General features: G+C 42.0%; 1 protein-coding gene across 10 annotated transcripts in view; it reads right to left on the bottom strand.

Annotated features, from left to right (window-relative positions):
• The window catches only part of CFAP43 (cilia and flagella associated protein 43), a 123,493-nt gene that overhangs the window by 93,287 nt on the left and 18,059 nt on the right, over positions 1 to 12,147 (bottom strand). For all 10 annotated transcript variants that reach the window (XR_014253453.1, XM_082425056.1, XM_082425058.1 and 7 more), the window contains 3 exons: positions 10,844 to 10,940; positions 5,050 to 5,217; positions 1,468 to 1,618 (listed from right to left, as the gene is read on the bottom strand). Coding sequence is in view for 9 of the 10 variants with exons in the window: in XM_082425056.1 (XP_082281182.1) it covers positions 1,468 to 1,618; positions 5,050 to 5,217; positions 10,844 to 10,940 (416 nt within the window). In the remaining variant the exon portion in view is untranslated. The remainder of the gene's footprint in view (positions 1 to 1,467; positions 1,619 to 5,049; positions 5,218 to 10,843; positions 10,941 to 12,147) is intronic.

The raw sequence follows: 12,147 nt of genomic DNA, 5'->3' as shown, positions 1-12,147 counted from the left end.
AAACTAAGCATAGAAACATTGTTTCAAGTTGTAAACCTTGATGGCTGATGTGTTTGTTTTTACTTTGCTGCCCCACTGTGGCTGAGTGTGGTTGCATTTCCAAGGGTAAGACCTGTACTATTAAAAGGAATTAGTTATTTTCTGTAATTTAAAAAAAGTGAGTAATTGTCATCCTTTAGAGGAAATACTAAGAGCATACAACCTTCTCCCTTGCTGGCCAGAGATTTTTTGATAAACTACTTATCACATGGAACTATTTTAAACATCTATAGCTTAATTCTCTGCAGTGTTCAGAAACATTGGGGAAACTCTACTTCTGTTCTCCTGGGCTTGCAGCTTTCACACAAGCATTCACATAACGCAAGTTCCAGAGGCTCAGCAGAATCCAGCTCCTTACCTTCATCCCAAAGGCCCTGCATGTGTCACTCTCTGCTCCCTGCCTCGCTCTCGACCATCACGGCACCTCATTCCCCCTCACTTACTCTGCTCCAGCCACAGGGCTCTTTTCTCAGCTCCTCAAACATGCTGAGTTCTTTTCTTCCCCCAGGGCCTTTTGCAGGCGCAGTTCCCTCTGCCTGAACACTCTTTACCCTGCTTACAGTTGGAGGAATGCCTCCTTGTCCTTCAGAGTCATCTCCCCAGAGGCCTTCCTTGAGCAGCATGTTAATCTCTCCCTCACCTCCATGCCCACCTCTCATTTATCCTGTTGTAATAAATGTCATGTTTCACAACGATTTGCTGTATCTCTTTACTTCTGGTGTTGGTGGCGTTGCCGCTCTGTCTCCCTGGTAGAATGGAAGCTCCGAGAAGCAGGGTTATGCCTGGTTGGTCGCCGTACGACCCTGTTGCCTGAAACAGTGCCTGCTACCTACAAGGAGCTTGATAAGTATCTGCTGAATGAAAAAAAATGAGTAACTTGGCAAACTCCCTTATGAAGCTTTCTTCCACCGCTTTCCATGGCCTCATTTTCTCCTGGATTTGCTCCTGCTTCTGTGCCTGTTCCTCCTGAGGCTCCTCTTCTTCCACCTGTCTCTTGGCTGACTCCTTCCTCTCTTCCCTGACACCCTCTCTCTCCTTTTCCTCACCCCCTATCCCCTGCCCACCGCCACGCTCCCACTGTCCTCTCTGGGAGAATGACTCTGACCACACACTGTGTCTCCGGCCCTGCCTTCTCCTCCCTGACATTAGGTCCAAGTTGCCAGCGTCCACCTGGCATCTCCACCTGGAAGCTGCCCAGCACTCCAAAGTCAGTATGTCCAAAACTGAAATCACATCTGGGCCCCCTGTTTCAGTTAGCAAGGCCATCATCTTCCTAGTCACCCAAACTCAAAACTCCAGAGCCTTCATCTCTCGCGGCCTCCAGGGCTAGCCTGAAATAAAAACCAGGAAGATCCTCTCTATCCTGCACGTCTCATGGGACGGTCATGAACGCAAATAGGCAAACACGGAGAGGGGCCAGGTCATTACCCTGAAAGTTTCGGCCTCTTCGCCCACTAGTCCGGCAATGGCTGACACGGGGAGCACAGGTCCATAGATAGGATCTTTGGGCAACGACTGGGGAAAAACTACATCTGTTTCATTACAAAATGACCCATCTTCCATAGGCAGTTTTACTGACCTGTGGAAAAAAGAGACATCAGAATAATCAGATTAACAGAAACGGATCATTGATGGAACTGCTGCATATCAGTGGTAAGCAAAATGGGAGGTGTTACAACTCATTAAAAAAACCTAGGAAAAACCAAATGAAACCAAATACTAGATTTAAAAATATATATCATAGGGCTTCCCTGGTGGCGCAGCGGTTGAGAATCTGCCTGCCAATGCAGGGGACACGGGTTCGAGCCCTGGTCTGGGAAGATCCCACATGCCGCGGAGCAACTAAGCCCGTGCGCCACAGTTACTGAGCCTGCGCGTCTGAAGCCTGTGCTCCGCAACAGGAGAGGCCGCGACAGTGAGAGGCCCGCGCACCGCGATGAAGAGTGGCCCCCACTTGCCACAACTAGAGAAAGCCCTCGCACAGAAACGAAGACCCAACACAGCCATAAATAAATAAATTAATTAAAAAAATATATATATATATATCATAAAAGTACAAGTAATACACAGTCATAAATTACGTATATAGGGATTTTTCAAAAAATTTTAAAGTTAATATGTAAAGCAGGAATTGTAAATTTGAACACTGACAGGGGTTAAGCAGGTGATGTGTGGCCAGATAGGATTGTGGCAGATGGGAAAGTGTTTTCCCTCCTGTGAGACAGTGGAAAATATGTATATAGGTCTCTTCCTAGTTTCCTGGCACAGAGTTCCTGAAACCCTTGTAAGTTCCTAAGTGATAAGAGCATTAGGAGCATCTTTTGTACTATTGAGGCGATTCTAGGTGGGCTCCTGGATGGCTCCTGAATGGGTGCTGGTCACCAGAAAGACCAAGCCATGACTAGAAGCTTGGAAGTTTCAGCCCCAACTCCCATCCTCCAGAGAGAGCAGAGGAGCTGGAAATGGAGCAAATAATTGATCATGCGACATGAGGAAGCCTCCATAAAATCACAATGGTAGGGAGTCTGGAGAGCTTCCAGGTTGGTGAACACATACACTTGGGAGGGTGATGCAGCCCAACTCCATGGGACAGAAATTCCTTCATTCAAGACCCTCCAAGACCTCGCCCTACGTATCTCATCATTTAGCTGCTCATTTGTATCCTTTATCATATCCTTTAATAAACTAGTAAATGTAAGTAAGTGTTGCCCTGAGTTCTGTGAGCTGCTCTTGCAAATTAATGGAACCCAAGGAGGGGGTCATTGAAACCTCTAATCTATAGCCACTTAGTCAGAAGTACAGGTAACAACCTGGGCTGCAGCTAGCATCTGAAGCGGAAAGGGGAGGACAGTCTTGTAGGACTGAACCCTTAGCCTATGGAATCTGATTCTGTCTCTGGGTAGATAGCGTCAGAATTGAGTTGAATGGTAAGACACCCAGCTGGTATTGAGGAGACTTGCTTGGTGCCGGGAAAAACCTCCTCCACAAATGTCAGAATTGAAGTGTTCACTGTAATAAAGGAGACTCATGGAGAAGAAAAACACAGTAGGGAAGAACTAGGCTTTTCCCTACATAGAAAAAGAAAATCTGAGTTTTTTTCTCTATATACACCCCCTAAAGCTGGCAGGCACCACTCAGTTCCAACCAAGAGGGTTTGCTGACTTGTGAGAACTTTGGTTCCCAAATTTCACGAGAAAATCATAATCTGTATATTTATGAGAAAATTCTCAAATTTTAAATATTGGCAACACACATGGACCAAAAAAAACATAAATGTAGGTTGTATTCAGCTACCTTTACAACCTCTAGTATCAAGAATTTATTTTCAGATTTGCCAGATATTTACTTTTAAACCACAACATGGCTATAAAAGTGAGTTTAGAGAATTCATGGCTTTATGTGTTAAACTCAAAATGTCTTTGGTTATGTTTTATGAATGATGAATAATTTTGAAAAATGATCACACAAGAAGAGTACTTACTACTCAAATGTAAGACTTAACTAAGTATTTTCAAATCCTATTTGTTTTCTGATCCAGGACAATCCACTCACTTTACCTCCCACTTTATCTGCTTATAGAAAAATCACAACTCAACATTCAGAACTAAAGAAGAACATTCAAGGGAAGCAAAAGGAGAGAAAGATGTGATAAATTACTTGCCTGCCGTGGCAAGGATCTGATAGAGACATTACCCACTTTATAAAAAGGTACAGTGTTGTCAACTCTGCCTTGAGACAGATTTGGCTATTCAATGGGTTCTTGTAAAAATGAAACTGAGACATAAAGAATACTGAGGAGAAAGAAGTGCCTCTCTTAGGGTTCTCCATTCGAAAACTTCATTTACTAGCTTTACATTGCTCTTTAAGAAGGCAGTTTTTCAAAAACTGCAATTTCAAGGATGTGTATGTCCAACGTTTCCTTAGTCTTTGACTTTGGGGAGTATGATGAGAATGGTCAGCTCAGGGGCACCTTGAGTCTTTGAATTCTTTTCAACAAAGGTACCATTATTATCAGCTATCACCAGGACATTGGTCATAGAACTTCTCTTTGACCCAGTTCTATTTAACCAGGCAATTCCATGACTTCACTACATGCAACTACCCTTTTGTTTACAGATAATGTGGCTGAAGGTATAATCTACACACTTCCCATATCTAAAAATTTCTTACTTTTGAGATTTCAATTGGGCATCAAAGTAATAGGAGCAAAAAGTGAAAACATGACCTTTTAAAAAAAAAAAAAATATATATATATATACACACACACACACACACACACACACACACACACACACACACAATAGGCATGTTTTGAAATAGTAGGAGCAAATACAATTTTGGAAAATTAAACCATGTGGGAAAAGCTTGATATTTAAAAGAAACTCAGTGGGAAATCAAAGCAGAGAATCCTTTTGAAATGCAAACAACCACTCCAAGGAAATTATATTGATATATGTAGAAAGAACGTTTTAAGTTAAGATGCACGTATATACAGATGAACCCATTTGCAAGGCAGAAATAAAGACCCAGATGCAGAGAACAAACGTATGGACACCAAAGGGGGAAAGCAGGGCGGTGGGGTGATGGTGGTGGGATGAATTGGGAGATTGGGATTGACATATATACACTAATATGTATAAAATAGATAACTAATAAAAACCTGCTTAAAATAAATAAATAAATAAATAAGGAAGGAAAAAAAAAGAACCTTCTGTATAGCTCAGGGAACTCTACTCGATACTCTGTAATGACCTATATGGGAATAGAATCTAAAAAAGAGTGGATATATGTATATGTATAACTGATTCACTTTGCTGTACAGCAGAAACTAACGCAACATTGTAAATCAACTATACTCCAATAAAACTTAATTTAAAAATATTTAAAAAACAAATAAACAAAAAAAAGGATGCACATATAAAGCCACTTAATTCACCAAACTGATCCAATCACGTTACATGAATGCAAACAAAAATCCCCACTTTGTTGTGTTGTAATGAAGTCTCTTACTTTGCTTTGAGATAATGCTCCTGGTTACTTCTTTCGATTGTCCACACAGTCACTGCACTTGGACTTGACAAGCACAGCTGGTGCCAGTTCATGGGGTTAAAGGTCATCTGGCTCACATCTATGCCGGGTTGTGATTTCTTGCACAAAATGACACCCGATTCCCAGTTCCTGAGAGGAAAATTGAGTTTGGTGAAAAATAATTCATTTGAATTTCATATCTTGAGAACATTTATCTAATTATTTGAAAACAATTTACATAAATTGAGAATTTATGATATAATTTATTAATCTATGATCTTAATATCAAATTTATAAATAATTATGCTTACCATTATAGTGTGCCCTCCTAGGAAAGCAAAATAACTATTTTAAAATATTACTCTTCAATATGCTACTAAGGCTGTTTTATCCTCCTTATCAAATTTGGATTTGACCCGTTCAAATGTAGAAAATGGAATATATCATCACATTTGCTGAAAAGTAAGTGTAGGTACCTAAATCTCTTAGCACACGTGAGTACTCCTCATAGATCGAGACGCGCTGTACACACTGATGCCAGTAGATCGTTTACTGAGTTTTTAAAATCACAGTACTAGTACCTTAAAACAGACTAAATCATTTACCTATTTGAGAGAATATCTTGAATGCCTATCATGAGCAAGTTCCTTTGCTAGATGACATATACAGAAAAAAAATTAATGTGAGCTGTCTGGCTCCTGAATGGAGCCAGAACTCCATTCAGGGTTGTGATTTGCAAATTGGAACTAATAGGTGTGGAGCTCGCCTTGTCTATCAGCTCCCTGCTGCTTCCACCTCTTTCCATCCCCCTCACAAAGGTCCCATCCATCAATATCAACCATTCTCTTGCTGGTATCACCGGTTCCCTGGATTTTTTGACTTTCTGCCTCAGATGCCTGGGAAAACCCATCAACCCTGGATGGATACGACTGAAAGCCTGGGCAGTTGAGAGAAAAGAAGAAAGATCACAGGACTATGTGTGTCAGTGACATTATAAATTTGTGGTTACCACCCCCAGGGACCCTCTATACCACCGCCAATCCTGCTATGTTTCTCTGGTTGGTTTTCTCTCCTGTTCTCTAAAGTGCTGGTTTTTTAATACTCTCCATTTTCCTGAAGCCTCAAACTCCTCCACCTCCTTCTTACTCTCAGTAAATGGCTTTGATTTCCACAAAGAAAACAGAGGCCATCAGCTGAGAATTCCTCCAAATTTCTGCTATCCAGTGTAATGACCTGCCAGGATGTGTATCATTCTTTCCCTCTCCTCTTCTGTTACAATGAAGGCATATACTTCCTCCTGCCTAGGGCCAATTTCACCACCTGTGCTCTGGACCCTACAGGTCCTGACTTCTTAGGAATGTTAGTTTATCTATTATTCCTTCTCTTCTGCATCTTCAGACTCTCCCTCTCTCCTGACTCCTCCCACTCAGCACTTAAATTAAGCGCTCATCTGTACTATCTTAAGGAAAAAAAAAAAGCCCTCCCTCAGTCTCACCCTTCCACGTCTCTCTCCCTCCCTTCAAGCCATACTTCCCAAGTGAGTGAGTTGTTCTAAACTCACAGCCTCCTCTTTCTCACTCCCACTCCTCATTCCAGGAAATCTGCATCCCATCACCACCATTCCATCAACATAGCTCTGTGTCTCCAAGATCCACTGACATCCACCTTCATCTCAAACCCAGCAGGCACTTCTCAGTCCTTGTCTAACTTCACTTCTGCAGGATTGGACTCCGCTCACCACAACTACCTTCTGGGATGACTCTTGGACTCTCTGTCACACAGCTTTTATGGGACACCCCATACCTGTCGGCCTCGCACTGTTTCTGGGACCTGGACCACCTGTTCTGCCTAGCTGACTCAATGGCTGTCCAGCAGTGTAGGCTTCAACTAACTTCACAGGCACACCTCATGCCTGCTCCACATGCCCAGGGCCATCCCAGGTTGCAATAAATCTGAAAGTGTGGTGGAGTTAATACCCTGGGCAGGGAAACTTTGATCGATAGGGTAACAGGAGTAGGTGGGTAAGTTCCCATATCTTCCTCTCCCTTCCCCAGCCCCCTGCATCACTGCCCAGGGACTGTCCATGTTCACAGTAGTCCATTACGGCCTCTCAGAAGACCACCCGCGGGACAGAGCAGCCAAGTGGTGCCCAGTAAAGTAATGAGCATTCACACTGGCTCGTCCCCTTCCCTGCCCCCTTTTCCAGCTTGCCTCCCACCTGGAACTTTACTCCCTCCTAAAGAAGTTGCTGGTGAGCTTCTGCCTCAGGCTCTGATTTCTTTGGAATCCAGGCTGAGGCATATTCTGGAACCTCCATGCCTCTGTCCCTCCTTGCTCCGTGACTGCTCCTTCTGAGTGTCCTATTAGATCCCTCCTCTTTCAGTCCCTTTTATTCGTCTTCCTCTAGGTTCTGTCTGAGGTTCCTCTGTAGGAGCTCTAATCCACTTTTCCCACTTTGATTACTAATCTGATTTAACAACTCCCAAATGTTAATCTCTAGCCCTCTCTCCTGTGCTCTGGGTCTGGCTATCTAGGACAGTGACAAATTGTGTCTCTCAACATCTATTCTCCATTTCTTCCTCTGAGTAACAGAACCCCTGGTTTTTAGCCAGGCACATGTCACCCACAGTGAGGACCATATTTCCCAGCTTCCCTTGTAGCTTGATTTGACTTGTGACTAAGCTGGCCAGTGGGATCGAAGTGGCAGTGGTGTGTGCAGCTCCCAGGCTAGGCATTCCAACAAATGTTTGTGCCCTTCCCCTTATGCTTTTCCTTTCCACATGGCTCCCCAGAATACATGGCTGGTGCCCCACTTCAGACTAGAGAAGAGGGCAACACGCTAGGAGTGGGAGAACAACAAAATAGAGTGGAGAGGTCCCAGACACTGGGGAGCCACCAGACCAGCCATGGGCTGCTCGTACCCGGACTGCTGCATGGCAGGGAAAGAAACTTCAGTCTTGTTTAAGCCACCTCTTTAGGGTGATTTGGGTTTCTGTGACAGCAACTGAACCTAAATCCTAACTGATATATCAACTGCCAACTAGACATCCCCATTTCTTTATCTCAGGCACACTCAGCTGTCCCAACTCATCTTCCCCACTGCCTCATCCAACCTCCCTCCACCCATGCTCTCTATATCTTTCTGAAAAGCACCACAACGTCCTCAAGTTTCCCAAGTCACAACTCTGGGTAAAACCCTCAACTGTCCCTCTCCCTCAGCACCACGCCCAACATTCAGTCGGTCACCAAGACTCATGGTGCTGCCTCCTAAACACCTCCCAAACATCTCCACTTTTCTCTGTCCCTATACTCACCACCCCAATCCATGCCACAACCATCTCTCATCTGGACCACCACAGCCTCCTAATTGATGTTCATGGCTTACTTCCCTCCAACATCCTTCCATGACGTGACTAGAAGGAGTCTCCTTACATGCAGATCTAATCATGTCACATCCCTGGTTAAAATCCTTAATAGGGGCTTCCCTGGTGGCGCAGTGGTTGAGAATCCGCCTGCCAATGCAGGGGACACGGGTTCAAGCCCTGGTCTGGGAAGATCCCACATGCCGCGGAGCAACTAGGCCCGTGAGCCACAACTACTGAGTCTGCGTGTCTGGAGCCTGTGCTCCGCAACAAGAGAGGCCGCGATAGTGAGAGGCCCGCGCACTGCGATGAAGAGTGGCCCCCGCTCGCCGCAGCTAGAGAAAGCCCTCGCACAGAAACGAAGACCTAACACAGCCATAAATAAATTAATTAATTAATTAACTAAAAAAAAAAAAAAAAAAGCAACTATACTCCAATTAAACAAATAAATTTTTTTAAAAAATCCGTCATAGTCTCCCAATGTCTCTAGGATAAAGGACGTGCCTACTAGCATGGCTTATACATAGGGTGAGTATCCTTCTGTATTAATTATTGATAACATACCCCTTTCACTCTCACAAGGGTCCTGATTTGGATGGTAAACTACGTGGTCACATATTTACAAGGCTGCTCATGAGCTGGCCTCAGACTGTCCCTCTGGGCTTGCCTCTCATGGCTCATCTCTTGTTCTCATCATTATGATCTCTTAATTAAATCTGCAAACTCACCATATTTTCTGACCTCATGGCCTTTGCACATGCCTGTCCTCTGCTTAGAATCCTCTTCCTTTTCCTCTTCACAAAGCTGATTCCTACTCATCCTTTAAGTATTGCTATGGTTGAACTGCGTCCCCCACAATTCAAGGGTTGATGTCCTCACCCTCAGCATCTCAGAATGTGACCTTATTTGGAAGGAGGGTCTTTACTGAATTAAATGAAGCCATTCAGGGTGGCCCTACTTCAATATGACTAGTATCCTTATAAAAAGGGGAAATTAAGAGACAGATACACATACAAGGAGAACACCATGTGAACACGAAGACAGTTATTCACAATCTGGAACAGATTGTCCCTCACAGTCCTCAGCAGGAGCCAACCCTGCTGACAACTTGATCTCAGACTTCTGGCCTCCAGAACTGTGAGACAATAAATTTCTATGTTTAAGCCACTCAGTTTGTGGTACTTTGTTAATGGCAGCCCTAGCAAACCAATACAACCATCAACAGGTGAGTGGGTAAACAAACTGTGGTACATCCATACCATGGAATAGAAAGGAATGAACTATTGAAACACACAGTACATGAGAGAATTTCAAAATAATTGTGCTGCATGGAAGAAGCCAGACCAAAAAAAAGAGTATATAATGTATGTGCAATTCTAGAGAATGCAAAGTAATCCAGAGTGTGAGTAAACACATCAGTGGTTCCCTGGGGGCGAGGGGCAGGGCAACGATGGTGTACAGGAATGTGTGGCAAGAGCCAGTAAGGAAGGGTCTGAAGAGCAAAGGGAAACTTTTGGAGATGATGGATATATTCATTATCCTGATTATGGTGATGGTTTTATGGGTAAGTCAAAAGTTAGCAAGTTGTGTGTGTGTGTGTGTGTGTGTGTCTGTGTGTGTATATATATATATATATACATATATATATATATATATATATATATATATATGAGCAGTATATTATACACCAGTCATACCTCAGTAAAGCTGTTTTTAAAAAAAGTAACTCTGCATAAACTAAATGTTGTTCTCGGAATCTAGATTATTACATTTTTTCCTGAGAAATGCTGGTATGTAAGGAGTGTCCTCAATCATTCGTGGAACATTCTGTATTTCCCCTTAATAAGACAAATTCCCCCCTGAAGCAGTTTATATTATGGATGGAAGAGTGAGTGCAGCTTTGAAGGTGGCCACATGAAGTGACCCAGCAAAGACCAGGCATGTGTCTTATTCACAGGTATTTCCTCTACAGCTGGAAAATGGGATATAATGTTCCATTCTCTGAACATATAATTGTTCCAATGTCCCTAAAAACAATTACTCAAACTGAGCTCTAATATAGAGACCATCTTAATTTCAACATTAGTGGAAAATATGAAAATAATTCAAAGGTATCAGTTGTTTTAAGAAAAGATGAAACTTTATGTACTTATCCATGTGTTCTTTACCTGACAGAGGAAATATTATAACAGGTTAACAAAAAGAGAAAGACGGTAATTAATCTCTTTTAGCTTTTGCACTGCCAATTTTCTGCCTGAAAGTAGTGACTGTATTAAACCTTATGATTAGGACTTTTATTTCTTCCATTTTTCCTTGTTCTGGATTTTTCATGTATATGTCTTTTGATACAATCCAGAAGGGCAAGATTAAAATGTGACCCAATGAAAGGAATTCTGCAGGAGGCTGCAACTTACCAGAGGGCCAGTTCAAATTCTGGGAGGGAGGAGTAACTAGCCAGGTAGGTGCCACAGTAACTGAACGAAAGTAAAGTGTAGTCCAGAAGAACATTGCCTAAAATACAAAATCCATTACAAGGATTTAATCATTATGTTCAGATTAACTATAGTCTTACAGTTTAATTTCCCTTATCTAATAATTTTTACATAATTCAAAAGCATTTGGTTCCTGGAATAAGAGATGTCTTGGTTGATTTCTAACACTATTAACAGAAAGCTATGAGCTAAGTTCAGATCCATGTTTAAAAGATTTTAGAGTGAATTAAGACCACAAGGTCACTCTCTCTAGTCTTCAGTACAAAACTGAGCATACTGCACCATGTATGTCCCCATTTGGCTTGAAACGGCCCAAGAACCATAAAATATTCCATAATTATATGAAACATGGTAATTAGAAAAATTATTCACACAACTTGAAAAACCCTGGGGAGTTGTAGTAATTCTACCTTACTTTCATATCTCTGACTCTTAGGCCATATCTGGCCCTTAGCTTAGTATCTTCCAGTTCTTGGAACAATTATAAAAGGTCTATTCTCATTTGTACCTACAGTTGAAGAAATGAAACGTGACATTAAAAGCCTTAGCAACAACGTGTTTAAAATGTGCATCATGAGGATGCTAAAACAGGGAAGTGTCGGCTTCTGACTCCTTGCATACGAGCCTCTGGTTTCCCCTCCTTTATCTGCTCTTCTTCAGTGTGGTTCCATAGATGCAAGCTTTGCCTTCTCCTATGTCTGTCTTTACATTCATGTCTTTGTATCAATTTTTACCCCCACCTTCAACAAAAAAGAATGCTATCAATTTCACTGCACTCTGCCTAGCAATTATGAGCTTCAAAAAAATTGTGACCTTGATAAGGAGAAAAACCTCATCTTGGTTTAAAAGACACTTTTTAAAGTGAATATTGAGATGGAAGAGTTTTTATGTTTTTGGTTGTTGGTAGTCTTGTGGTTTGGGCAAATTCCATTGTTCTAATGAATATCTGTCTCTTTTCTTATTGTTTCATAAATGCTCTGAAAATGTTTGGTCATCCTTGTTCCAAATATTTCCCTCAGTTTATTATTTGCCTGTTAATTTTTCATGTATTTTTGATGTTCATAAGATTTAAATTTGTATGTAATCAAAAACATGTCTTTCTATTTAAAATTTTATCCTTCGTGTGAAAAGTTCTTTCCCATCCTCAAATTATTTCAGTTTTCTACCACATTTTTTCTACTTTTCAATGGGTTTGTTGTTTATAATGAACTCTTATTTTTGTTTGA

The sequence above is a fragment of the Balaenoptera physalus genome (assembly GCF_965194825.1).
Source record: "Balaenoptera physalus genome assembly, chromosome: 14".
NCBI lineage: Eukaryota > Metazoa > Chordata > Mammalia > Artiodactyla > Balaenopteridae > Balaenoptera > Balaenoptera physalus.
The sequence above is the reverse complement of the archived record's forward strand: the minus strand, read 5'-3'. Positions and strand labels throughout refer to the sequence as shown.